This window comes from Vipera berus (genome assembly GCF_964194415.1).
Source record: "Vipera berus genome assembly, chromosome: 6".
NCBI lineage: Eukaryota > Metazoa > Chordata > Lepidosauria > Squamata > Viperidae > Vipera > Vipera berus.
In genome coordinates, this window is record NC_138208.1 from 50,318,260 (window position 1) to 50,345,554 (window position 27,295).

A 27,295-nucleotide genomic window follows, 5' to 3' on the forward strand; every position below is an offset into this window, starting at 1 on the left:
TTCCATTTCACTATACTTTTTTATTTGGTGATTTACAGTTTTTCCCATCTAAATGCTAGAGATGGAGTCAGAACAAAACATGAAATACATAAAGATATATTTTTCCAGTTCCCTTCAAGTTATTAGTTTAGTTTTATTTTGGTCATAGACCAAACACAGACTAACTCAAATAACATTATAACCATTCCAATAATAGAAGTAGGAGAAATAAAATATCAATAGAGAACTTACTGAGAACACTAACCAGGTACTACTTTGTCTCTTCAACCAAAATTGTCTTTCAGAAGACATTAACTACCTGGAATATTATGCAGAAATGCTTCTACAGCCCTTGTCAAAATGTTAATAAAATTACTTTTAACATTGTTTTTTATCTGGACAAAAATACTGTCAAGTGCTTAAAATACTTCATTATTTAGTTTGTTAATGTATTTTTATTTCAGAAAAGTGGGAATATTAATTACACATGAAAATAATAAGGTGCCAACATACCTAATAATACCACCACTGAGATACCAGTACTGAATGTTTGGATTTTTAGTGATAACTGCTCTGAAAAACTGATTGGCAGATCTTCAGAAACTCCAAAAGATAAATAAGTCAGTGTTTTAGATATGAAGTTGGAATATGTTTAGAATTGCAACTCTCTTATTTTCTCTTTTATGCTTTATTTTTTAAAGTCCCAAATAAGCATTTAATAAAAAAAATTGTTCAGCTTTCTTCATTTATCATATTTGCAAATAGTTTCAGATATTATTTTCTTTAAACACTTGCTGAAGAAAATAAGATTTACAGGGAACAAAATTAGTACATCAGTGGCTTGCTCCCTTAGAAGATTCAGCTTAATACAGGTACTCCTCAATTTACAACAGATTGTTTAGTGATTGTTTATATTCAAAGTTACAGTGGCACTGTAAAAAGTGACTTATGACCATTTTTCACACTTAATTGCAGCATCCCTATGATCACATGATCAAAATTCAGATGCTTAGCAACTGGCATGTATTTATGATGGTTGCAGTAACCCAGAGTCATGTGATCACCTTTTGTGATCTCCCTGACAAGCAAAGTGAATGGGGAAGCCAGATTCACTTAACATCAGTGTTACCAACTTAACAAGTCCAATGATTCACTTAACAACTATGACAAGAAAGGTCATAAATGGGGCAAAATTCACTTAATAAAAGTCTCACTTAGCAACAGAAATTTTGGGCTCAATTGTGGTCGTAAATTGAGGACTATCTGTATCACTAATGCATTCCAGCAAGAAACTGTCAGTTTATAAGCAACCAAACCCACACTTGTTTTTTATTTCAATAACTTATTGTGAGGGCCAATTTGATGTAGTAGTTTTAGCATCAGACTGGAAAACAGTAGACCATCCCTTTAGTCCCACTGTAGGTGTTATGTTTCGGGATTGGTGAGACATTGACGAGGTGATTGGTGAAAACAGCAACACGTTTATTAGGTTACACACAGAAGTGACACTAACTGCTGCTTAACTTCTATTTAAATGGAGCACCGCTAGGCGGCGGCCAATGAAATTGAAGCAGTATTTCCCACCCAAAACACAAGCTAACAATTCTGCAAACAAGCAGTCTGGAGTTTAAACAGACACAGCAGTTAACTATTAATAACGGCTCTCGGGCAATTTACATCAATACATAACACCCCTTCCCCCTAGATAGTTCACAATGTCAAGTTTTGAACATAGTCCTGTAAATACTTTGGTGGCCTTCACGACCGCTCCAAATGTCTCGGAGCCGCAGGAGGTTGCCAGTCTACCAGCTCACCTGCCAGGCAGGATAGACCAAGATTGTGGGATCCATTTGCTACAAGTAGAACCATGTCTCTTTGGCTGGTCAGTCTGGGTAGACCTGAGCCAATGTCCATTGGTGGCACAGTTTTGGCTAGGCTGGAAGTCGGAGTTGTCTGCCGGTTTCGCTCAGTGGGTGCAATCTCCGCATTCCGGGGTGTCTCACTTTCTGCTAGCGCCCCGTCCCCTCTTCTGGGACTCTCGCCAGTGCTTGAAGACTCTGATGCATGGCCGCTGTCGAGCCGACCCTGGGTTTGACTATCACGTAAGTCATGAGCTAGCGACTAGTGATGGTAGAGGAAGAGAGATTGGAAATAGCCATAGTGCAGTCATTTGTTAGAGTTGACATTTTGTGATAGCACCACTTGACACCTTCTGCATCTGGCCACTGCAAGATAGGGGATGAAAAGATGGATTCTTGCCGTACATAATCTCCTCAGAGGAAATCTGGTTCACCCCTTTAAGAACTCTAGAAGAAGCAGACTACTTGGCTTTCCCTAAAACAGGATAGTACGTAAACTCGATCACTTGAACACTTTAAAAGGTATATATATATGTGTGTGTGTGTGTGTGTGTGTGTGTGTGAAATATTTATCAATTTATAGTAAGAGCATGTTTCTTTCATGCTCAATCAAATGGTCGAAACTTAAAAAAGTAGAACTTATTCTTCAATTTAATCTGAAATTATTCAGTATGCTTTTACTATGAATTGAGAGGAAAATCCAGTGGGATGTTTTCCGTAATACAAATCATTCCATCAGGAGTATGAAGGTTTCTGACCCTCAGGGGTAATCGCTTTCAGTTATATAGAAAGCTTTAAAGAGAAGAATAGGAGACAATCTATTGCCTAAAATATGTGGATACCAAAGGCAAATTATATATGTACATTGTGTGGAACCAAAGTATAGACCTTCAAATCTATAAACTTTTGGCTACCTATACTATTCATATTAAATAGCTTTCTCTTTTTTGGGAGGACATTTATCTATATTTTTTGCCACATTTTTTTCAGTTAATTATATTTCTTTTACATCATAATTATAATTTATCAGTGATTGCTTCTGGATTAGGCTCAGATGAATGAATTGTTTTAAGTTAATGTATCATATGTTTCCAAGGTCTGAAAAGCCAATTGATGAGGAAATTTATTGAAGTGAAAAGTTAGTAGAAGCAGCACTCACTACTTGTATGGAGTTTAAAACGGGGGAAGTAATACTACATTTGATAATGTATCTTTTTATGCTAATTTCACATTGAAAAGGAAAACAGAAATTTGTTAATTTCAATTATATTCTTTAGCAATCCTATGTATTGTTGTCATGTAGTTTGATTATTTTTGTATTTGTTTTGTTTTTTAGCCGAGCAATCAAGACAAACCAAGATCTCCTTCCTGAAACACCATGGACACAGTTATTCTATAATGACTTTTGGGGCACTCTTCTGACTCACAGTGGAAGCCATAAATCCTACAGACCTCTCTGCACGCTCTCTTTTCGCATCAACTATGCTATGGGAGGAATGGATCCTTGGAGTTACCATCTTGTAAATGTCCTTCTACATGCAGCAGTCACAGGTCTTTTCACTAATTTTTCTCGAGTGCTATTTGGAGATGGACACTGGACCTTATTAGCTGGTTTGCTGTTTGCTTCTCATCCCATTCACACTGAAGCAGTGGCAGGAATTGTAGGAAGAGCTGATATTGGAGCTTGCCTTTTCTTTCTGCTCTCCCTAGTCTGTTATATTAAACACTGCTGTACAAGAAACTACTCAGAAGGAACCTGGGGCTGGATCTTGGGTGCCGGTCTGTGTGCCACTTGCAGCATGTTGTGGAAGGAACAAGGAGTGACCGTGCTGGCAGTGTCAGCAGTTTATGATGTGTTTGTATTTCATAGGCTAAAAATGCACCAAATTGTTCCTGCTATATATAAGGTGAGTGGGATTGTGTTTTGCAATGATTGATTGTAACAGCACACAAACACAGATTTTACCATAAACAAAAATGAATTATCTAATAGTTCAATCTGTCCCTGGTTTTTTTTTCAACAACAGCAAGCACTATTTTATGCTCTGAAAGGATTCAGTTACTTTCAGTATAAACAAAGACCATGCTGTCATTAATATCATGTTGCGTTCTTTGTATTTGCCTTGGAAAAAATGTATTATTGCTTCTAGTAAGAATTCTGTGTGTTGGGAAGGGGGGGGGGTATATTCTCTATCCATCTATCATCCATCCATTCATCAGGCTTATATTCAGCAAAATCATAATTGACCTTTGGCAGCTTACAATAATATATAATACAAACAGGTTTGTATTCTGTAATACAGATAGTATGACTTTAGTAAATAACCTATTGTACAAAGCATTTGAAAGTAATGCTTTGCTGAGCATGGGACTTTGATTTGGAAACAGTTGTCTTTGAATCCTTAAAGCAAATAAGACAGTTTGCAACTGTGACTTCTGTGATAGCTGTCTCTGACTGTATTTGCATGTGAAATAACCAAGTGAGCTTTGCAAAGTGAGTGTTGTAATAATTTAAAAAAGAATTTTGTATATGTGTACAGTTTGTATACTGTGCACAAGTATCTGTATACAGTTTGTGAGGGACCTTTTTCAATTTTTATTTTTATTTTATTTTAATTCCATTTATATCCCGCCCTTCTCCGAAGACTCAGGGCGGCTTGTCTTGCGCAGCCCAACAAACCTTGATCTTTATGTAATTTATGACCCTGGACTTTGATTTTAGTTTGCTTTTTTAGCACTACCCACCCTGAAGGGTTATTTGAGGTTGTGGGTTGATGATCCACTAATCTAGCCCAAAGTAAACCAAGCTCTTTTCCCTATGACATCAAATCAAATTCCAAAATAAACCTAATAGTGTGTCCAGATTGCTATTTTTTGAAATAGTGAATTTAGGGTTATGTATAGATAGATTGATTTGTAGGATGCCTTCTCTATACATTCATTTTATATAACTATTTTCCAAGGCATGCAGAGCTATCACAGTAATGTGAAACACAATTTCATCAAGTGAATAGATTTTAAAAGAAAGTTGTAATTATGGAAGCCATGCATATTCAGATGCCTAATTCTGCCACTGCATTTTCCAGCCTGAGAAAGGGGACGTTAATCAACTTTGCAGATTGCAGCATTGTGTCCAATTAGTACTACAGAGCTTATTTATGTCTCTCTGCATTATGTTTGCCTCCATATTGCCCTGTCTTTTGTGTATAAGGTAAAGGGTATGACAATATTTTGCTTTAAATGCATTGAAATTACTTCTTCATTGGCTGTGTTATTACCAGCCGTTAAATGATTAGTGTTTACATTTTCTGAGTACAAGCCACTGTTTTTGAAATCAAATTATACCAATGTATAGTATATAGACAAAATGACAACTAAATACCTTCCAATGCTTTAAAGCAGTAGTTCTAAATCTGTGGTCTGTGGACGCCTGGGAGGGCACGATGTCATCACAGGAGGTCCATGAAGGCGTGAAGAAATGTTTTGATTTGAAGAAATTTTTTGATTTAAATCTTGAGTCCTGGAGATCCATGGCCATGGTAGGCCACAGAAGGTTTTTAAAGGAGATCTGTGGTGAATGGCATTTTTTTAAATAATGAATGCAAGTTTCATTAAAATGATATAAACTTTTTGTAAAGAATCGTACAACTATAGGGTTGGAAGGGGCCACAAAACCATCTAGTTCATGGGTGTCAAACTCACTGCATCACATGATGTGTCATGACGTATCATGATTTTTTTCACATTGCCGGAGCTAGAGTGGGTGCAGTCTCTGCATGATGCAACTGGCCCATGGGCCGGCAGTTTGATACCCCTGATCTAGTTCAGTCCTTGGAACCAATTTTCCATAAGGGCTATCTATCTATTCCAGAGGTGAAAAACCCACAGATAGACTCTTCCACTGTTGTATAGATCTGTCAGGAAGAATTTTAAAAAAATTATATTAAGCTGAAATTTAGGGAATAACTTATGTTATCTATTTCTGCTTCTAGCTTCTATGGAAAGTAGTTTTTGATCATTTCCCCTGTGCTTTCCCTTTATATAGCTGAGCATGGCTATTTCCAAACTAAACATTGTAAACTCCTTTAATCTATTACCTTGTAGGGGACATCCTGAAGTCTCTGAAACATGTTTGTTTTCATTTTGTGAACTTTTTCCAAGCTGCCAATATCTTTCTATAAATGTGATGCCTAGAATCATATACAGTACTCAAAGTGTGGTCTCACCAATGCCAGGTAGTAAAGAATGATAACTTCATATTGCCTTCATACACTGTTTCTAATGCAGCCCAGTATTGTGTTACTCTTTCATGTTCAGATTATTATCAGTGACCCACATCCAAATCCTTCTCAGTGTTTCCAAGTCATGAATTCTCCATTTTGTACACGTGTCCTACATTTTTTTCTCTTTAAATGTAATACTTTACATATCTCCCTAGTAAAAGACATCCTGTTCCTCTGAGCCCAGTCTGCCAACTTCTCCAGATCAGACTAAAATCTCCTGTCATGCTGCATGTTGGCCGGATCTTTCAATTTTCTGTTAAACTTAAATTTGATAAGTTGATCATCCCTATCATCATGTAAGTCATTAATAAAATTGTTGAAAAATACTGGCAAAAACTCTGTGAAACCCCACTAAATTACAGTTTTCTAACTCTACATAAGAGAATTAATTCTGACTCTTTGTACTTAGTCATCTGGTTTTGGATGCACTGTTGTAGGGTCACCTAAACTGCTCTTTAATAAATTATGGTCCTAAATCAGGGACTACCTATATAATATTCATGATACTACTCTTATGGATGAAAATACAAATGATTTGGAGCTTTAGTAATAAAAGTCAAGCAGCAGAATGAAAACAGGAGACATAAGATTAAATGCAAAGTAGACCAAAGTCGTCATGTTAGGCCCAGCAGTCAATCTTAGAAATGACAGGGTTGTAAGGAAGAAATACGGTATATTTAAATTGTAGATAGCTTCTGCTTTTTGATCAACCATCAGAAGGAACCAGTAATCAAGAAATTTGCAACATACTAGTGTATGTGCATATATTAGTAGGGTGCCAATAAAGACTTTAGGAAATGTATTCAGATATCTTGTATCTATACCTGTGGAATACATCAGGCAATGGTTTCAACTCTGACACTCAGGAGAACTGAAAGTTGGACTTTAAAGAAGAAGGATAGAAAGTGTTGGTGCTTTTGAATGCTAGGTTTGAAGAAGATTCCTAAGAATACCATGGATAGCCAAGATAACAAACAATTGGATCATAGAACAAGTCAATCCAGAATTCTTACTCAAGGTACAAATGATAAGGCTAAAATTAGCATATTTTGGATACCTCATGGGAATACTTATTTCTGTTGGGAGATCTATATGCTGGGAGAAATCGTAAGAAACACAAGAGAACAAACAATAGCAAGGCTAAGCAATTCAGTTACAGTAGTGATGAGTACACTATTTGAAACTGAAGGGTCAAGTTGGTGAAAGATCATCTTGGAGAAAATCTATATAATTACTAAGAATTGATACTGGCTTGATTGTACATAATTAAGCAAACCCAGATAAGAGCGGTCACCTCCCACTCGGCAGGTTGAGAGTGCAATCCTTGTCAGGGGCAGATGTTTCTCCATCTGAATGCAGAGTGAAAACTCCATGTAGGCATCAGAAAGGGCATCCAGCCAATAAACACTTAGCTCCATTCAGTCGCCCCGACTCTACCCCAAACAAAGGGATTAAAGAGATGTAGAAAGAAAGAAAAAAATCAGTGCCAAATATCTAATTATCTGTAGCATTCAATGTACTGCAGTATGGGTAGCCTTAGCAATCATTTAGAGTTGTATGGAATAATTTTTTTTATTAAAAATTAAGGGAAGTTATTTTTCTTTTAAGAAATCTATAGAAAGCTTAATGCTTCAAGAAAGGCATATGAAATAATATTTGTAATGCATGGAGTTATCCTTTTTACCTCTTGATCAAAGACCTGAACGTTAAGACAATATAGAGTCACCCTTAAGTAATGGCATAAAATTGAATTATCATGAAACCTGGTATAACAATATCTTAATTATCATTTTAAATCTTAAAATGATAATAAGCAGGCATATACATAGAATGAAGGCTACTGCTAAGCTTGTAAGCCGCCCTGAGTCTTCGGAGAAGGGCGGGATATAAATGGAATTTTTTTTTTTAAAAAAAATCAGATTAAGATATGTTGGCTGTCAGTTAATTTTTTTAAAAAAAATAATGCTAAATTCAGAATTTGAAATCCTAAATATTAATTGTAGTAACATATAAAAATATCTTCATAGTCTCTTATGCCTCAAGTTATCTGTGTAAGCTGTTTTTTTTTTAAAAATGAACATTATAATAAAAATGAAGAAATCCTCATATATAAAATTCCTTAGCTGAATAGGATAGTACATTTCAGTAAATTATCTTTTTAACAATAGTGCCAGGAATATTTGGATCTTTTTGGAACTCATAAGTCCCAATACACTAGTGAGCTTGTAAGGTTGCTTTTACAGCACTTAGGGCCTTATTGTCTGTCTATAATTTGAAAACAATTGATCCCAAGCAAAAAAAAAAGGGGGGGGATGCTAACAACCTGCTATGTAGTAAATAATTGTTAGATTTAGAATGTTGCCTGACCCCTTGCCAGTTCTTTTATTTGCACATAAGTGTTCTGAGACAAATGTGCCTTTAAAAGTGCACTAAACTGTTAAACATGGCCTTTATGTGTGCTGTGGATTTTTATACTGTGAAGAGCAGAATAAAAGGTTAGAAGCACAACTGATTATTTGCTTGTAGAATAGATGCATTCAAGATTGTTCAACTGAGATTTAATTTCTCTAGCATTTATATCTCATTATAAACGTGTGAAAGTCTGAACAAATATTTGTGTTTGTTTCTGTCCCGCAGTTTCCTGTGTCCTAGAAAACAACAGGTGCTATTAAAACAACAAAAACATGCTAAATGCAGTTCCTAGTAAGCAAGCCCAGTAGCTGTAGAAGATAATTTTGAGATTACTCATCTTTAAAATGCCATTTTACACTGTAATTTGAATGGCATCTTTGAGCCAAGACTTATACCAAAAAGGTAGCAACAAAAGAAGCAAAGGAGAATAATAAAACTCAAGCAATGGTTTTGTGATAGTTTGGCAATTTCCAATGTTATTCATAAAGGATTCCAAAATCATATGCTTCCATCTGTCTGCTTTGTCTTCTGTTACTGAATGGTTTGAAAAGTCTGGCAGACTTAAAGATCTTCCACACACCTTTATAATCTATCTGGGGATATGGCATACCTCTGAAGCAGATTTTGAGGTTGGGAGAAATATTGCTTGGTGAAGGACTGTGTTTTGATTTTACTTAGAGAATTTTTTGTGAGAAGTACATCATTTGTTTTTTCTTTCCTTTGGAAGTTTTTTTTTATAAAAGGAAACATTTTTTTATAAAAAGAAACATGTCATAAGTTTAAAGTTTCAGTGAATTAATATTGTTACCGTATCTGATATTTTTAACCTTTTTAAATAAAATTGCTGCTTCATTCTGGTTTCAGCTTTTTGTCTTTTTGCTTTTGATGATCATATTTTGACCTGTGTTTTATTGCCATTATATGTAAAAAAGACATCTTTTGTTGAAAAGAGTAGTACAATGAACAAAGAATAAATGGTAAAAAGAAAACTAAAATGAACAAAATTTCTTATGACTTATAAATCTGTGCTCCATCATTTAAAAAAAAAACATTTCAGAATATACTCTCCTATAACTTAAATAATCAAGCCTCATAATCAGATGTAACTCTAATGAAGTCATTAAATGGAAATTATTTAAAAGAGTTCCAGCTTTAAAATAGTATATTGTTAAAAGGACGGGTTAATACCATCAATTATATATATTTATTTTATTTATTTATTTATTTTTGGGACTTATATGCCGCCCTATCTCCCGAAGGACTCAGGGCGGCTAACAACAATAATACAAATGTTAAAAAAGATTAAACTAACAAGCCCCAATGATAAAAATGATAAAATATTAAAAATATTCTATTTAAAAATCCCTATCGTCAGTCCAGGTCAGCCTGATGGAAGAGAAATGTTTTAAGGCCGCGACGAAAGGACCGGAGATCCGGGGCCATCCGGAGCTCAAGGGGAAGTTGATTCCACAGGGCCGGCGCTCCCACAGAGAAGGCCCTCCCCCTGGGGGTCGCCAGCCAACATTGTCTAGCCGACGGCACCCTGAGGAGGCCCTCCCTGTGTGAGCGCACCGGGCAATGGGAGGTTGTTCCTGGCAGCAGACGGTCCTGCAAATATCCCGGGCCTAGGGGTTAGGGACCCTTGTTGTAAAAGACTCAAAACTTAAGTAAAAGAAAAAAATGTGAACAGGTTGAATGTTTTCCAAAGGTTTTTCATTTTCATTTCTCTTTGAAGCTAAAGGTGAGATTATAGATTTTTCTCAGGAATTTGTACAGATGGTTCTTGCCTACTGCTGAATTCAAAAATAGGATACTTTTTTCTCAGAGATATTTAAACTTCACCGTATTGTTAGTTGTTTTCCTTTTCTCAGAAGGCTATTTCTTAACATGTTAGAAACTAAAATAAAATATTTTAGGAAAAAAATGTTACGTTAGGATACTTCAGGGGTACAAAAAACAAATTTTAATGTTGAGATATTTAAAGATATAATTTAAAATATTTATTTAGACAATAAATTTGCTTGTTTATGCTTCAATACAGCAGTACAAATTACTATGAAGCTGTATTAAAACTGGTTCCTAGTTTCAGAAAAAAAATAAAGTCACTTTATCCAACATTATATATGAAAATGCCCTTTTTTGTATGCTAGGAAATAAATACTATATGAAGAATGTAAAATGAAATTGCAACATTGTACTGAAGAAAATTGATAAAATGGGAGAAAGCTGAATATAGATTATGCATGTGGAAATATATTACTTATTTTAATGGCCTGTTTCATCATGTACTGTTTTTTCACTATGCTTCCCCTTTTACCAAGCAATAGGATAGAAGCATGATGAGCGTATCTACATCAGAGCTCCTTAAAAATTCTAGACATGAATGTTTTTATTGTGAGAAAGTATATTATAAGGCCAAAACAGCTTATGAGAAGCTGTTTATTCTACATCTAGTAGTAGCCAATGTAGGGCCTGAAGAACTAATGGTGGTCACACCCATGGCAGTCATACCCATCTGTAATTGGGTCACTGCAGTTTGTACTGACTACAGTTTGGAGGTGCAAAAGAATTTCCATATTGAGTGCATTGCAGCAATGAAACTGGTAAGAGATGAGGGCATGAGTGCGCACCAACAGAAGGTATAAAAATCCCCCTTGAATACAGTTTCCACATTTCATTTGGAAAAAGTTACAAGTCCAGGAAGATTCTTAAGATGCAGGCTGTTCCGGAGGGCAGGGGTCCGGAGTACCTTAGGGAACACCTGCTGCCGGCATCGACTTCCCTCCGCCCTGTGCGTTCCCACAGAGAGGGCCTCCTCAGGGTGCCACCGGTCAGAGAATGTCGACTGGTGGCCCCCAGGGGGAGATCCTTCTCTGTGGGCGCCCCGGAGCTATGGAATCAGCTACCGGTTGAGCTCCGGACGGCGCCCGACCTTCGCTCCTTTCGCCGCGAGCTAAAAACATACTTTTTTGAACAAGCTGGCCTGGCCTGATGAGGGGATTGGGGGGGGTTTGTTATTGTTATTTTATTGGGTTTTAAAGATGTATTTTAGTATATGGGCATTTATTTAATCTTGTTTTAACTTTTGTAATTTCTGTATTTTTATTCTTGCCCTGTTCACCGCCCTGAGTCCTTCGGGAGAAGGGCGGTATAGAAATATTATTAAATTAAATTAAATTAAAAATTCCCAAAGGGAAGTGCTTGCCTGTCTGCTAGATTCCTGAAACCAGAGAGCCAACCTTTTTTCTTCAGTGATACCTTTTGTTTATTAAGGTGGAATTGGAACCATCGACCTTCCCAAATTACTGCAGACAATCCAGAAGGATGTCATATCATGGTTTCAGAAACTGCTCCTTTCTTGATTACCTACCAGCGAGATCAACCATATTCCATGCCCATGCCTTTATCTTGACTGAAGGGAGTCCAAACAATCAGCAGATGAATTCTCACAACAATCTCAACAGACTTCCTTAAAAGGAAAGATTGGAGACTGGACTACAGTTTTCAAATATGGCCAGTCCCAGGAAGTGCCTCTTAGGGAACACATCATCTTTCAAGCCTGAAGACATTATCCTTTATTAGTTAAAGGCATTGACAGACTCCTGGATATAGCCAACAATACCCCCATCCATTTCCTGAACAAGCTAGGAGGTGTAGGTTTTCAGAGCACAAGTGACAAAAGTGATGCTGGAAATATCAATATGTTTCTCAGATAGTTGCATATAAATTGTGTTTGATTCAATCAATGAACATTACATGGGTATGAGAACAATAATCAGTAGCAATCAACAAAAATGTAACTGCACTGCATTGTAAGATACTTTATTTGATTAAATTTATGCTTGGAGCTTTTTATGCTTACAATATATGAAAAGTCATCAATATATTACATCTGCTGCCAAATATTCAAAATACATCTTTATTTTGGTTATTGCTTTTTATCTTTTATTGTATTACAGAGTAAACAGTTCACCACCTACACAATACAAATGCAGCATTAAAAAGTGCTAAAATATTTTTAAACTACTGAAAATAGTTAAAATTAGCTTAAATAGTTTATTGTAGGAAGTGTCATTATGAATAGATCTAAAAATTGTCATAATTTTCTTTCATTTTTATTCTTCTCTGCAATAAAAGTCACCAACACTTAGTGACTCCATGCTGGTATAACAGTAAACTATCATGAATTGTAAAAAAAACCTTGAGTGTTTTCACCTTTGAGTCCCCTAACATTTCCTTCTCTGCAGCAGCTGTGAGCAGAAAACCCAAAAGTAGTATTTCCAGTTTTATATGTATTATTGTGACTTAAGAGTAAACTCTGTGCTCTTAGTTATACTTAAAACAAGCCATAAGCTACATTTTGAAATCTATTTGTTTAAATAAAACATAGTACAAATATTTTATCTAAGTTTAGACAAATTTTCAAACAGCAGTATAGTAAGTTGGAAATGGAAATGAAAATGTTCATTCTCTGCAAGGCTCCACAGGAGACAGAAATAGGTGGAGGAGGCGGAGAGGAAAGCTGAGACACAATGTTTGTAAATGACAAGCCATAGTTTACTGAATATAGTCTTCAGGTGTGTTACAATGTTATATTGTATTTTTTCTGCTTGGCTTTTGCTGTCTGTTGTTCCATCTACAAGGTCGTTATTTTGCATAGCAGTCTTTCATCATTTTTGATGATTTTTTCTAAAATGTAAGAATTCAAATAATTAGTGTTAAGACGAACTCTTAAAAATATAAATGTTTCCTTTCTTTCAAATTTCAGTTTCTGCAAAATTCTGTGGTTCAATCCACTTATATGTATTTGAAAATGACAAATAGAAAAGCATTAAAAAGCCAGTCTTTGCATTCATCTTTATGTCTTGGCATCATGGTATCATAGAGTTTTAGGGGGCCATTTAGGCAATATCTATTCCAATACTATGCATCATGCAGAAACAAAATTAAACCCTTGGGTCTTACTTAAAAACAACATGAAATTACTGGGTATTAATATTTTCAGGGCTTTTTTTGTCATAGAACGCTCAGAACAGAGTTCTGGCACCTTTTTTGGATGGAAGGCTGGTTGTATGATGTGTGAGTTCCGGCACCTTTTTCTTTTACAAAAAAAGCACTGAATATTTTGATATTATTAATTTCAGGTCCCTTCTAATAGAGAGTGTCAGTTTGTGGGTCCAACTCCCTTCTTTATAACTGTGTCTGCATGTGGAACAACATTCTCCCAAAGATCTGGTGGGCCCCAATCCTTTGGTTTTTCATAAATCATTAAAAATCCAGATGTTCCAGCCATATTATGGTTCCTTTGTGTGTTATTTACCTCGCATTTTGTTTTCGGTTTTAATTTTCTGTAAGCTGCCTATAGTCACTATTTTTCACACTTGATGTAGTCAATAAAATAGGTGGTTATATCAATTGTATAAATAAATAAATAAATAAGTTATACATGAATTTGCATATTTTAATGATCAAGTCCAGTAATAACATGCACACAAACTAACATATAACATTCTTATTTTGACTTTGACATATTCAAATATGACTTTCTTTTTGAAAACTTGGATGAAATTGACCTGTTTCTTTTAAATTCTTTAATGATTTGGAAGTAACCTGTCATGTTTACTTTTTGTTGATATCCATTTGGCTTGTCAAAATGTTTTGTATCAGCAATTTCTAGCAGTGTAGAAAAAAGAAGATTCACAGTAGTGCAGCATGCCAGATGGTTCCTCTGTATTCTATTGGGTTTATTTTTGCTTCCATGATGAGTTCCTAATCCCTACTCCTTTTCCTGATTTAGCCTATTTATCACTTCTTTCAAACTGCTTTATTATTTTTCTTTGCCATTCCCAGCCTTTCCTCCAGTGAACACATTAACTTTCCTGCTGAGTTGGGTATCAGATACATAGGTTTATAGATCCAAATATGCTTTTTATTAAGGATTAGGAAGTCTAGAGAGAAATGGTACCTTCCTTTTTTGGAAATGCTTTTTAAATTATAAGAAATCATGCATCTTATAATCTAGTTAGTTTATTATAGTTTTTCATTAAGTTTCTTAATGGTTCAAGGAAGAGATGAATTCAGTATAAATTAATGTTTAGCTATCTTCATAGAACTGTGGCATAGTTATTTTTTGAATGTGTTTTAGCTGGTTAAATAACTCACAATTGTATAACATTTCTTAACAATATTGCTATATTTTCAGTGCTCCAGTGCCTTTTAGGCTTAATTTTCTTTATTGCTTGGTTTATATCTTAATTTGAAGCTTCTGAGTTATGGTTGTCCATAAATAAAACATAGTCTCATCAATATCAACTATACATTTAATTATATTAGATCTGTTGACATAATTAGAGCCATTACTTTATCTTCCTTTTATAGATAATGGTATCAAAAAATTCCCCTAAACTTGTGACATATTGGTTTCTTAGTAATAAGGGCTAAGAATGTAATTGATTGTTGTGAACTGTCTTCCAGCTATGTGCTCATTTGGGTCTAAAAACAAATGTCTTTTCCCATTATTTTAGACATATGTTGTACTTGGGAATTCTGCTGAACACGAGAATGAAACCTAATAAATTTGTAAAATATAAAGATATTTTGCAACAATATGTAACTAGATGTCGCATGTATGTGTATATATATATATACAGACGTATATATATATATATATACAGACGTATATATATATATATATATATATATATATATATATATATATATATATATATATATACATATACATATACAGTACACACACACACACACACACACACACACACACACATATATATATATATATATATATATATATATATATATATATATATGTTTTCTGAGGTTTTCGCATATACGTATACATATACATATACATATACATATACATATACATACACACACACACACACACACACACACACACATATACTGTATATATAAACAATTTAGCTTTTCTTTATTCACTATTCTTCCAGGACTGACCTGTAGAAATTGAAGCATTTGATAAAGCACCATCCATATATTTTCTGAAGGCTCATAAAAGTTGAAAAGCGTTTCAGGCAACAATGGACATCTTGATGAAAATACTTCAGCTGGGGCACAACAGTTAAATTAGACAGAATTCTCATTAGATGCATACCTTTAGGAGCTAATACCATTACTGAAATCTACTGTGTAAGTTGTGTAATCCCATGAGTTTAGTTATTAGCAAAGAGGGATGTATGTTAGATGTTGTAAGAGTGGCAGCATTGTCAGTATAATTTAGCACATACAGGGAGTGCAGAATTATTAGGCAAGTTGTATTTTTGAGGATTAATTTTATTATTGAACAACAACCATGTTCTCAATGAACCCAAAAAACTCATTAATATCAAAGCTGAATATTTTTGGAAGTAGTTTTTAGTTTGTTTTTAGTTATAGCTATTTTAGGGGGATATCTGTGTGTGCAGGTGACTATTACTGTGCATAATTATTAGGCAACTTAACAAAAAACAAATATATACCCATTTCAATTATTTATTTTTACCAGTGAAACCAATATAACATCTCAACATTCACAAATATACATTTCTGACATTCAAAAACATAACAAAAACAAATCAGTGACCAATATAGCCACCTTTCTTTGCAAGGACACTCAAAAGCCTGCCATCCATGGATTCTGTCAGTGTTTTGATCTGTTCACCATCAACATTGCGTGCAGCAGCAACCACAGCCTCCCAGACACTGTTCAGAGAGGTGTACTGTTTTCCCTCCTTGTAAATCTCACATTTGATGATGGACCACAGGTTCTCAATGGGGTTCAGATCAGGTGAACAAGGAGGCCATGTCATTAGATTTCCTTCTTTTATACCCTTTCTTGCCAGCCACGCTGTGGAGTACTTGGACGCGTGTGATGGAGCATTGTCCTGCATGAAAATCATGTTTTTCTTGAAGGATGCAGACTTCTTCCTGGACCACTGCTTGAAGAAGGTGTCTTCCAGAAACTGGCAGTAGGACTGGGAGTTGAGCTTGACTCCATCCTCAACCCGAAAAGGCCCCACAAGCTCATCTTTGATGATACCAGCCCAAACCAGTACTCCACCTCCACCTTGCTGGCGTCTGAGTCGGACTGGAGCTCTCTGCCCTTTACCAATCCAGCCATGGGCCCATCCATCTGGCCCATCAAGACTCACTCTCATTTCATCAGTCCATAAAACCTTAGAAAAATCAGTCTTGAGATATTTCTTGGCCCAGTCTTGACGTTTCAGCTTGTGTGTCTTGTTCAGTGGTGGTCGTCTTTCAGCCTTTCTTACCTTGGCCATGTCTCTGAGTATTGCACACCTTGTGCTTTTGGGCACTCCAGTGATGTTGCAGCTCTGAAATATGGCCAAACTGGTGGCAAGTGGCATCTTGGCAGCTGCACGCTTGACTTTTCTCAGTTCATGGGCAGTTATTTTGCGCCTTGGTTTCTCCACACGCTTCTTGCGACCCTGTTGACTATTTTGAATGAAACGCTTGATTGTTCGATGATCACGCTTCAGAAGCTTTGCAATTTTAAGAGTGCTGCATCCCTCTGCAAGATATCTCACTATTTTTGACTTTTCTGAGCCTGTCAAGTCCTTCTTTTGACCCATTTTGCCAAAGGAAAGGAAGTTGCCTAATAATTATGCACACCTGATACAGGGTGTTGATGTCATTAGACCACACCCCTTCTCATTACAGAGATGCACATCACCTAATATGCTTAATTGGTAGTAGGCTTTCGAGCCTATACAGCTTGGAGTAAGACAACATGCATAAAGAGGATGATGTGGTCAAAATACTCATTTGCCTAATAATTCTGCACTCCCTGTACTGTTGAGCGTCAGTAATTGCAAAAGACCATGTAGGGTCAGAGGAGAGCTTTACATTGTTAAAGTGAGTTGCTGTTATACTAGCTGTCCCTTAACCATGTACAGCATGTAATTATTGCCAAAAGCTGAAGTGCAGGCAGATTTAGTGTTTCTGAATTAAATAAAATATTTAACATATCTTACTATAGTGAACATAACAAAATGAACTACAATAAAAGAGTGTTTTATTCCCCTCTCTCCCAAAGAGCAGGTTTCAAATTTTCTAATTTGTTTGGAATTAGTAGTTCAAACTGGCAAGATAATAAGGTCCATGACTTGGATTTTATTGTATGTAAGGAATCTAGTATGTGATCCTTTGACATATTTATCTGGATTGATAATGCCAATTTTATTTGGATTGTGATTTATGTTATAAATTATTTAGGAAGATATGGGCAAATGTGATCAATTTATATAGTGGAAGAATTGTAATAATTACAAGATATTCAAGTTTTGAAGAGGCATAATATTTGAAATGGGTTTTCAGAGCATTGCTTGTACAATAATAAGAAACAAAAATATATAGAATAGAATAGAATAGAATAGAATAGAATAGAATAGAATAGAATAGAATAGAATAGAATAGAATAGAATAGAATAGAATAGAATAGAATCTGGAGGTCTTCTAGTCCAGCCCCCTGCTCAAGCAGGAGAAACTATACTATCTCTGACAAGTGACTGTCTAGCCTCTTCTTGAAAATCTCCATTGATGGAGCACCCACGATTTCTGTGGGCAAGCTGTTCCACTGGTTAATTGTCCTCATTGTCAGGAAGTTTCTCCTTAATTCCAGGTTGCTTCTCTCTTGGATCAGTTTCCAACCATTTTTTCTTGTCCTGCCCTCTGATGCTTTGGTGAATAACGTGACCCCCTCTTCTTGGTGGCAGCCCCTCAATACTGGAATACTGCTATCATGTCACCCCTATTTTTTCTTTTCTTTAGACTAGCCAAACCCAAGTCCTGCAGCCGTTCTTCGTATGTTTTAGTCTCCAGGCCTTTAATCATCTTAGTTGCTCTTCTCTGAATTTTTTTTCAAACTCTCAACATCTTTTTTGTGATATGGTGACCAAAATTGGCTGCAGTATTCCAGGTGTGGTCTTACTAGGGTTTTATAAAGCGTTATTAATACTTTGCGTGTTCTTGATTCTATGCCTCTGTTTATACAACCCAGGATTGTATTAGCTTTTTTGGCTGCTGCTGCACACTGCTGGCTTATAGTCAAGTGATCTTCCACTAGTACTCCAAAGTCCCTCTCACAGTTACTGTTTTTAAGCCAGGTCTCGCCTAATCTGTACTTGTACATTTGATTTTTCCTGCCTAAATGTAAAACTTTGCTTTTCTCCACATTGAAACTCATTTTGTTGGATAGGGCCCCATTGTTCGAGTTTGTCAAGATCTTTTTAGATCCTGAGTTTGTCTTCTGGGGTGTTGGCTACTCCTGTCATCATCTGCAATTTTTTTTTTAATCCCATTTATATCCCGCCCTTCTCCGAAGACTCAGGGCAGCTTACAATCTAAAGCACAAATCCATGTGCTTAGCAATAGCCTTCATTCTATGTATATGCCTGCTTATTAGGGCTTTCCCCCCCCAAGCGGCATTATTACAAAGTCAGCTTATTACCCCCAACAATCTGGGTTCTCATTTTACCTACCTCGGAAGGATGGAAGGCCGAGTCAACCTTGAGCCTGGTGGGACTCGAACCTGCACTAATTGCAGGCAGCTGGTGTTACTTAAGGAGGCATTAGCCCACTGCTCCACCAAGGCTCTTTTGATGAGTTTCCCTTCAGTTCCCTCATCAAAGTCATTAAATAAGCATGTTACCAAATACTGGACTAGAATGGAGTCTGTGCCTGTGATGAATAGGAATATTATATTATTCCTAATAATTAACAATATTGATAGGGATAGCAATAGAAATTAGTTTCTATATCAAGCTTTCCTGCATATCCTGGCTAATCTAAATTTGCTGTTGTTGCTGGGGTCCCTTGGGTCTTAAATATTCTTACTTGTGCGCCAGGAATTTTTTTGAGTACCTTAATCATCTTTCCTCATCTTACAGCTGAAAGTTATATTTTAGCATTATACTAATACAATGTATGTTGAGTTAAGAAAACTATGTTTATTTGAGTAGAACATAAAGCCACCTGTGCAGATTGAAATCTAAATATGCTGCAGCCTACATAACTTCTATTTGGAGAATCAATCCTATAAAGAGGTTACTAATTAGCATTTACATTTTGTAATGTTTTTCTCCTGTTCTCAGCTGAATTTTTCTGTTCCTGTTCTCTTTTTGGAATTCCATGCTTATTGGAATATTTTATAGCTTCCAAAAGAGCATCTTTGTATCTAGCTGTCCTGTGTTGAAAAATGATGAGATGATGGCAGATCTGAATGAACTATTTGTTAACTTCAAGTGTGATACATGAGAGGAAGGAAGAGCTAGGTTAACCATATATGAAAGAAAGAGAAAATAAGGTTTAGGATACAAACTGAATACAAAGAATTTTTGTGTGCACTTTGAGAATATTTGTCTGCCTAATTTTCCTGCTGCTGGATCTCCCTGAAGTCTTTCCTAAAGGATTCAGTAGAGTAGTTTTGATGTAAAATAAGGGGCAATGCAGCTAGATGTAGATGACTCTTTTCAATGCATTCCTAGCAGATCCCTTCTTATCACAAGCAGCAGAATAGTTTGTATAAAGCAATCACATTTTCTTGATATATTTTGATAGTATCTAGTACATTATGAGGTGCCTGTGTTTTGATGCTGATTCAAAGGCATGTGTGAACACATATATGTGCCTTCATGCCAAACACATGACACGTTTACATCTCTGAAGGGATATTAAACACATACCTTCAGAAGGTAAAGATACATGTTCTGAATCACATACAGAATCAGAGATTGTTCCTTTAAGAACAGCAGCAGAAGCTGGGTTGGAAAACGAAAGAACTAAGATTTAATCTCTGATTAAAGCTGGAAATGTGCAAGAAGCTGAAAAAATCTAGGAAACCATAAGGATGACTTTTGTCTCAGTAATCCATTTATTCCCATGGAATAGGTAAATATATCTAGCTAGAAAACTGTATTAGAATATCGGCTTATTTTCTTAGGTACTGTTTAAGTTCTACAGGTGAAACTCGAAAAATTAGAATATCGTGCAAAAGTTCATTTATTTCAGTAACGCAACTTAAAAGGAGAAACTAATATATGAGATAGACTCATTTCATGCGAAGCAAGATAGTTCAAACCATGATTTGTCATAATTGTGATGATTATGGCTTACAGCTCATGAAAACCCCAAATCCACAATCTCAGTAAATTAGAATATTGTGAAAAGGTGCAATATTCTAGGCTCAAAGTGTCCCAGTCTAATCAGTAAATTAAGCCATAACACCTGCAAAGGTTTCCTGATCCTTTAAATAGTCTCTCAGTCTGGTTCAGTAGGAATCACAATCATGGGAAGACTGCTGACCTGACAGTTGTGCAGAAAGCCATCATTGACACCCTCCATAAGGAGGGAAAGCCTCAAAAGGTAATTGGATAAGAAGTTGGATGTTCCCAAAGTGCTGTATCAAAGCACATTAATAGAAAGTTATGTGGAAGGGAAAAGTGTGGAAGAAAAAGGTGCACAAGCAGCAGGGATGACCACAGCCTGGAGAGGATTGTCAGGAAAAGGCCATTCAAAAGTGTTGGGGACTTTCACAAGGAGTGGACTGAGGCTGGAGTCAGTGCATCAAGAGCCACCATACACAGACGGATCCTGGACATGTGCTTCAAATGTCGTATTCCTCTTGTCAAGCCGCTCCTGAACAACAAACAACGTCAGAAGCGTCTTAGCTGGGCTAAAGAAAAACAGACCTGGTCTGTTGCTCAGTGGTCCAAAGTCCTCTTTTCTGATAAGAGCAACTTTTGCATCTCATTTGGAAACCAAGGACCCAGAGTCTGGAGGAAGAATGGAGAGGCACACACTGCAAGATGCTTGAAGTCCAGTGTGAAGTTTGCACAGTCTGTGTTGATTTGGGGAGCCATGTCATCTGCTGGTGCTGGTCCACTGTGCTTCATTAAGTCCAGGGTCAACGCAGCCGTCTACCAGGAGATTTTGGAGCACTTCATGCTTCCTTCCGCAGATTAGCTTTATGGGGATGCTGACTTCATTTTCCAGCAGGACTTGGCACCTGCCCACACTGCCAAAAGCACCAAAACCTGGTTCAATGACCGTGGGATTACTGTGCTTGATTGGCCAGCAAACTCGCCTGACCTGAACCCCGTAGAGAATCTATGGGGCATTGCCAAGAAAAAGATGAGAGACATGAGACCGAACAATGCAGAAGAGCTGAAGGCTGCTATTGAAGCATCCTGGTCTTCCATAACACCTCAGCAGTGCCACAGGCTGACAGCTTCCATGCCATGCCGCATTGAGGCAGTAATTGCTGCAAAAGGGGCCCAAACAAAGTACTGAGTACATATGCATGCTTATACTTTTCAGAGGTCCGATATTATTCTATGTACACTCCTTGTTTTATTGATTGCATGTAATATTCTAATTTTCTGAGATTGTGGATTTGGGGTTTTCATGAGCTGTATGGCATAATCATCACATTTATGACAAATCACGGCTTGAACTATCTTGCTTTGCATGTAATGAGTCTATCTCATATTAGTTTCCCCTTTTAAGTTGCATTACTGAAATAAATGAACTTTTGTGACATTTTCATATTGCAAGCTGTATATAAAGATCTAAATTTTTATTTAGACTCTTTCTGGAATCTGGATATTAAGTTGGAATTCCCTGTCCCATCTTTTGATAGATTTATAATGCACGAGTGGGGTGTTCGGATCATTACATTATTGTATGTTCTTTTTCTTTTTAAAAATGAACCTCCTGTTCTCCCATAATTTGAACAGTTCTGTAATTCTTATTTCTTAACTCTGAATGTATACATTTTAATATTTGAAGTTCAAAAGTGATATTTATATTTTATCTTTTGATTTTATTCATCTTTTGTAGATTTAATTATCTTCCATAAAAGGAAAGAAAGGATTCTAGTCACGTGTCTCTATGCTACAAACCCATGACAATTTGATTTTTGTTTGTCTTTTAAATAGCAGAAAACAGCACAGAAGATGTAAGACTGCTATTTATCCCATATACTAGGGCTTTCAACCCGTGGTATGCATACCACTGGTGGTACATGGCGGTGCCTTCCTCCCCCCTGCCTCTCCCACCTCCCCCTGCTCCTTCCCAGCTTACTTGCTGCCAGAAAACATGCTGTTGCAGGAACCTACGAGGCCGCGCGAAGAGCGCAGGCGCAGAGTGAGGCCCCGCCCTCCCCTGGGACTTATTGTGCAGCAACCATGTTGTCCTTCCCCCGGAAGCTAGTGCAAGCCTGAAGGGGACAGAGCCATCCACTCCCTCGTCAGGTAGGTGTTTGCGTCCACTCGTGTCCATCTTCTTTTCCTCCCCCCCCGCGAGCTTGCGATACCCCTCACGGCCCTCACATTGCCTCCCTCCTGGGGCTCGAGAGATTTCCCCCTCTCCTCTTCCCGATGTGCAATGCAAAGGGGAAAGCAAAGCGGCCAGACAGCGCGCGCCCTCCCTGAGGATTCCTGCTGTGACAGCAGATGGGAATCGAGGCCCACATTTGTTTTCCTGATGCGCACCAGGGCAGGTGAAGGCATCAGAATGTGGGTGTGGAGGGAAAAACGCGCCCTACTCCCTCCCCCCCAACACTGTTGGCAACTCCGTACAGCTGGCCCTGACCTCCGCCGACTGGAGCCCATTGGTCGGGGCCGGCTGTATGGAATCACCAGCTGATCCGTATGGCCAGCCCCGACCTCCGCAAGTGGAAAGTGAGGGAGATTGCCAGGAGCATGAATCGGCGCATGCTGACAAACGCCGATCTTGCGCTGCTGCAATCTCCCTTGCTCAGTTTCAGCTTGCCTTGCTGCAAGAGAAAGCAAGCTGAAACCAAGCAAGGGAGATTGCCAGGAACGCAAATCAGCGCATGCTGACAAATGCCGATCTCACGCTGCTGCAATCTCCCTCGCTCGGTTTCAGCTTGCCTTGCTGCAAGAGAAAGCGAGCTGAAACTGAGCAAGAGAGATTGCAGCAGCGTGAGATCGGCTGATTCGCATTCCTGGCAATCTCCCTCGCTCGGTTTCAGTTTGCTTTCTGCAAGAGAAAGCTGGGCCACAGGGCTGCCTCCGTGGGTGCTGCTCTAGCGCGGAGAGGGTGAGGCTGGTCACCATTTGGCCCATCAGCTCTGGGAGAGCCCTGCTCGAGCGGCTTGCCGGCCGCTGAATCCTGGCTTTCGAGCAGGAGCGGCCTTGCCCTGCTTGCCCTTAGTTGGCGCCGGGAGCAGCCACCGCCACCCGCCCCGCTTTTCGCAAGCCCTGCTATGCCGCCACCTCAGGTTTCCAGCAGCAGGAGGCTCCAGGACGAGGGCCTGTTGGGGCTGCTCTGGTGGGCCACTTCTGTGGCAGTGGGGCATGCTGGTGCCCTGCGCTGTGCTCCACTGCGGGGGCCACCCTGGGAAAGGTGGAAGCACAGCTGTAGTCCGGGACGGTCAACCGCTTCGAGCCCTATCTGGCCAGCTTTGTGCCTCCATCCCCCAAGAGCAGATGGTTGTGAGTTGCTAGCGTGCGCTTCCCTGAGTGTGCCTCAGCCCTGGATCTCCCCCCACCCAGGACTCCGGCTGCATCTGCAGAAGGCATGTGGGGCGAAGGGCACTTTGGTGCGTCTTCCATCCCTCCCGTGTGAAGGGCGCCTTCCTGCCCCACAGTCCACAGCAGCATTGTTGGCGTGCGTGGATTGACTCTGAGCGAATACGAGGTGTTTCTGTTGCTTGAATAAAGCTTATTAAATGAGCTAGCAACCTCCAAGTGTCATTGATAGATCTTCCCCAATTTTCCTCCGGTGCTCATAAAGAGTTAAGTGGGCATCAGGTTTCTTGGTAAAAATGGATATGGAAGGAAGGAAGGAAAGAAATGACAATGGGAGGGAGGGAAGGAGGAATGGACAAAGAGGGAGGGAAGGAAGAAAGGAAGGAAAGAAGGAAGGGACAATGGGAGAGAGGGAGAAAGAGAGGGAGAGAAAGAAAAATGGAGAGAAAGAGAGAGAGAAAGGGAGAGAGAAAGAGGGGGGGAGAGAAGGAGAAAAATAGGGAGGGAGAAAAAGAAATAGAGGGAGAGAGAAATAAAGGGAGAGAGAGGGAAAGAGAAAGAGGGAGAGAGAAGGAGAAAGAAAGGGAGGGAAATAGAGGGAGAGAGAGAAAGGAAGGAATAGAGTGAAGGAAAGAGAAAGAGGGAGAGAGAAGGAGAAAGAAAGAGGGAGGGAAATGGAGAGAGAGAAAGAGGAAGAAAGAGAGGGAAAGAGAGGGAGAGAAAGAGAGACAAAGCGAGAGAGAAAGGGAGAGGAGAGAAAGAGGGAGGGGGAGAAAGAGAAAGAGATGCGGAGAGAGAGGGAGAGAGAGAAATTAAATTAGTAACATAATTGTTAAGTGAATCTGGTTTCCCCACTAACTTTGCTTGTCAGAAGGTTGCAAAAGGCGATCACATGACCCTGGAACAATGTGACCCTCATAAATATGAATCGATTGCCAAGCATCCGAATGTAAATCACATGACCCTGGGGGTGCTGCAACGGTCATAAGTGTAAAAAATGGTCATAAGTCACTTTTTTCAGTGCCGTCGTAACTTTGAACAGTCACTAAGTGAATTGTTGTAAGTCGAGGACTTACCTATACTTTATCATTTTTTTCCTTTTTGGGGGGGGTGTCAAATTTTTGACACCTTGCTGGGCGACTGGTGGTACTCGGACATTGCCTTGTCCTAAAAGTGGTACAATGGGTGAAAAGGTTTTCAACAAACATGAAAGAGCAAATGCCTCTTACAAAGATATTGTACTTGACTTACCTTTTATATCTACAGTAACACTTACAAGAATATGGAAAGATTCCTTGATTCAGTAGAACATATTGATTAAGAAAGATACTGGGCAAAAGAAAAAAGATAAAGTGAAAATTAAGAAAATAGAAGATGGGACCTATCAAAGAGAATATTTAAAAAAGAAACATCTGTTTGAATATGGTTAAAGAAATAGAAAGATCTTGGATATGAATTTTATTTTAAGAGGGAAGAGCCTCTCAAGTAACATAGTACTCTCTTTTTCTTCTCTCTTCTTATTTTATTTCTTTATATGAGTAATATGAAAGCGTTGGAATTGTTTATATAAAGGAAATGTTTTAGATATTTAAATGTGATTGACTTTAAGAAAATTACAATGGATTAAAATGTTTTGAATAAGAGTTAAAAGACTTGATGACTAGATTTATTAAATTGGATACTTAAAGATTAAATATATTTTTAATTATGGTAAAAAGAAGTAGAAAAACTTTGGAAATAAATATGTATTACCTTATAGGAAACATGGATTTTAAGTAACATACTATCCTTTTATTTTTCTTTACTCTTATTTTCCTTTTTTCTTTTTGTAGTCTTATTTATTCCTTAAGAAACTTAAAAGCACTGGGATGGCTTACATGAGAAAAAAATAGACTTAAATATTTAAATGTAATTAACTTGGAGAAAATCTTAACCAATAAGACTGTCTTGAACATTGTGGGAAAAATAAATGTAAACAAGAACTATAAACAGGATCTATGATGAGGAAACCAGAATGACTAGATAGAAAAGAAATATTATATTGATGTGATTATTATCTGTAGAAATATTAGAAAATTTTTATACTCAATTATATTAACTTAAGGTTGGTAAAAGAGAACATTATGGGAAAAAGATGAAATCAAGAAAAGCTATTATGTGGATTATAGATCATAGAAACCAACTGTTGTTTAAAATGTTGTTTAAACCCAGACAACACACTGTTTACCAAATATTAAGGTGACTATGTTAAAAAATCAATATAATTTATATAAAAAAAGAGTTGAGGGCAGAAAAACAAACTAGGAATAAGTCAAGAAATCATAAGCAAGCAATATATCTCTTAGCCACAAATTTAGCATTGAAAAGTGGCTGAAACGTGGCTTTCAGTCTGAAATTAAGCCATGATTTATTTATACATTACAATAGCTGGTCAACAAGCAAATCAAACCATTAAGTAATTCTAATACTTCAGGAAAACAAACTGTCTGAACATATGAGGTAGGTAGTTTAGAAATATGAAAAATAAATACATAGAATGAGAAAAGTACGCAAAGCAATAAGTTTTGTTATTCAGTGGGCAGATCAGGTATCCATTTAATATGACCTCAGATAAATATACAAAAGGGAAAGGAAAAAAAGAAGTGCTCTTTATGTCAAATGACATTACCGTGGTACCTCGGTACTTGTCATTAATGAGTTCCAGGAGGTGCAACAAGTACTAAAAATAATGAATACCAAACAAACCATGTGACTTACCACATGACCCTTTGTTTTGGCCAGGAAGGATTCCCTGTCTGTCCCTTTTCCTATATCAATGACTTTCCCAGCATGGCCAACTTCCTTTTTGCCCTCTGAGGGAGCCCCACTTCCTTTAGCAGTGACCTTCCCAGCATGGCTGATTATCTGTCCATTTTCTGTGGCCACCTCCTCTTCCTTTTGCAGTACATTAAGTACTAAACAAATGACAAATACCAGGACATTTTTGCATCTAAATGCATTGAACTCCAAATTTGATGAGTTTTGAAGCAGTTGAGTACTGAGGTACCACTGTATTTTCTTGCCAATTTGCCTGCTGAATTTTAGCATAACAAATTATGGGGAAAATGTTTTCCATTGCTGCTTTTTAGCCTTCATTTCATATGCAAACTTGTAATGAATGCCAGTACATAAATTTCTCAGCTTGTTTTCTTTTTACTGATGATGTCACTTTAAATTCTGTTTAAATCCC

General features: G+C 37.6%; 1 protein-coding gene across 1 annotated transcript in view; it reads left to right on the top strand.

Annotated features, from left to right (window-relative positions):
• Nucleotides 1–27,295, top strand: part of TMTC2 (transmembrane O-mannosyltransferase targeting cadherins 2) — a 235,336-nt gene that overhangs the window by 93,223 nt on the left and 114,818 nt on the right. The window contains exon 2 of the mRNA XM_081330298.1: nucleotides 3,175–3,745. Coding sequence (XP_081186424.1) covers nucleotides 3,175–3,745 — 571 coding nt within the window. The remainder of the gene's footprint in view (nucleotides 1–3,174; nucleotides 3,746–27,295) is intronic.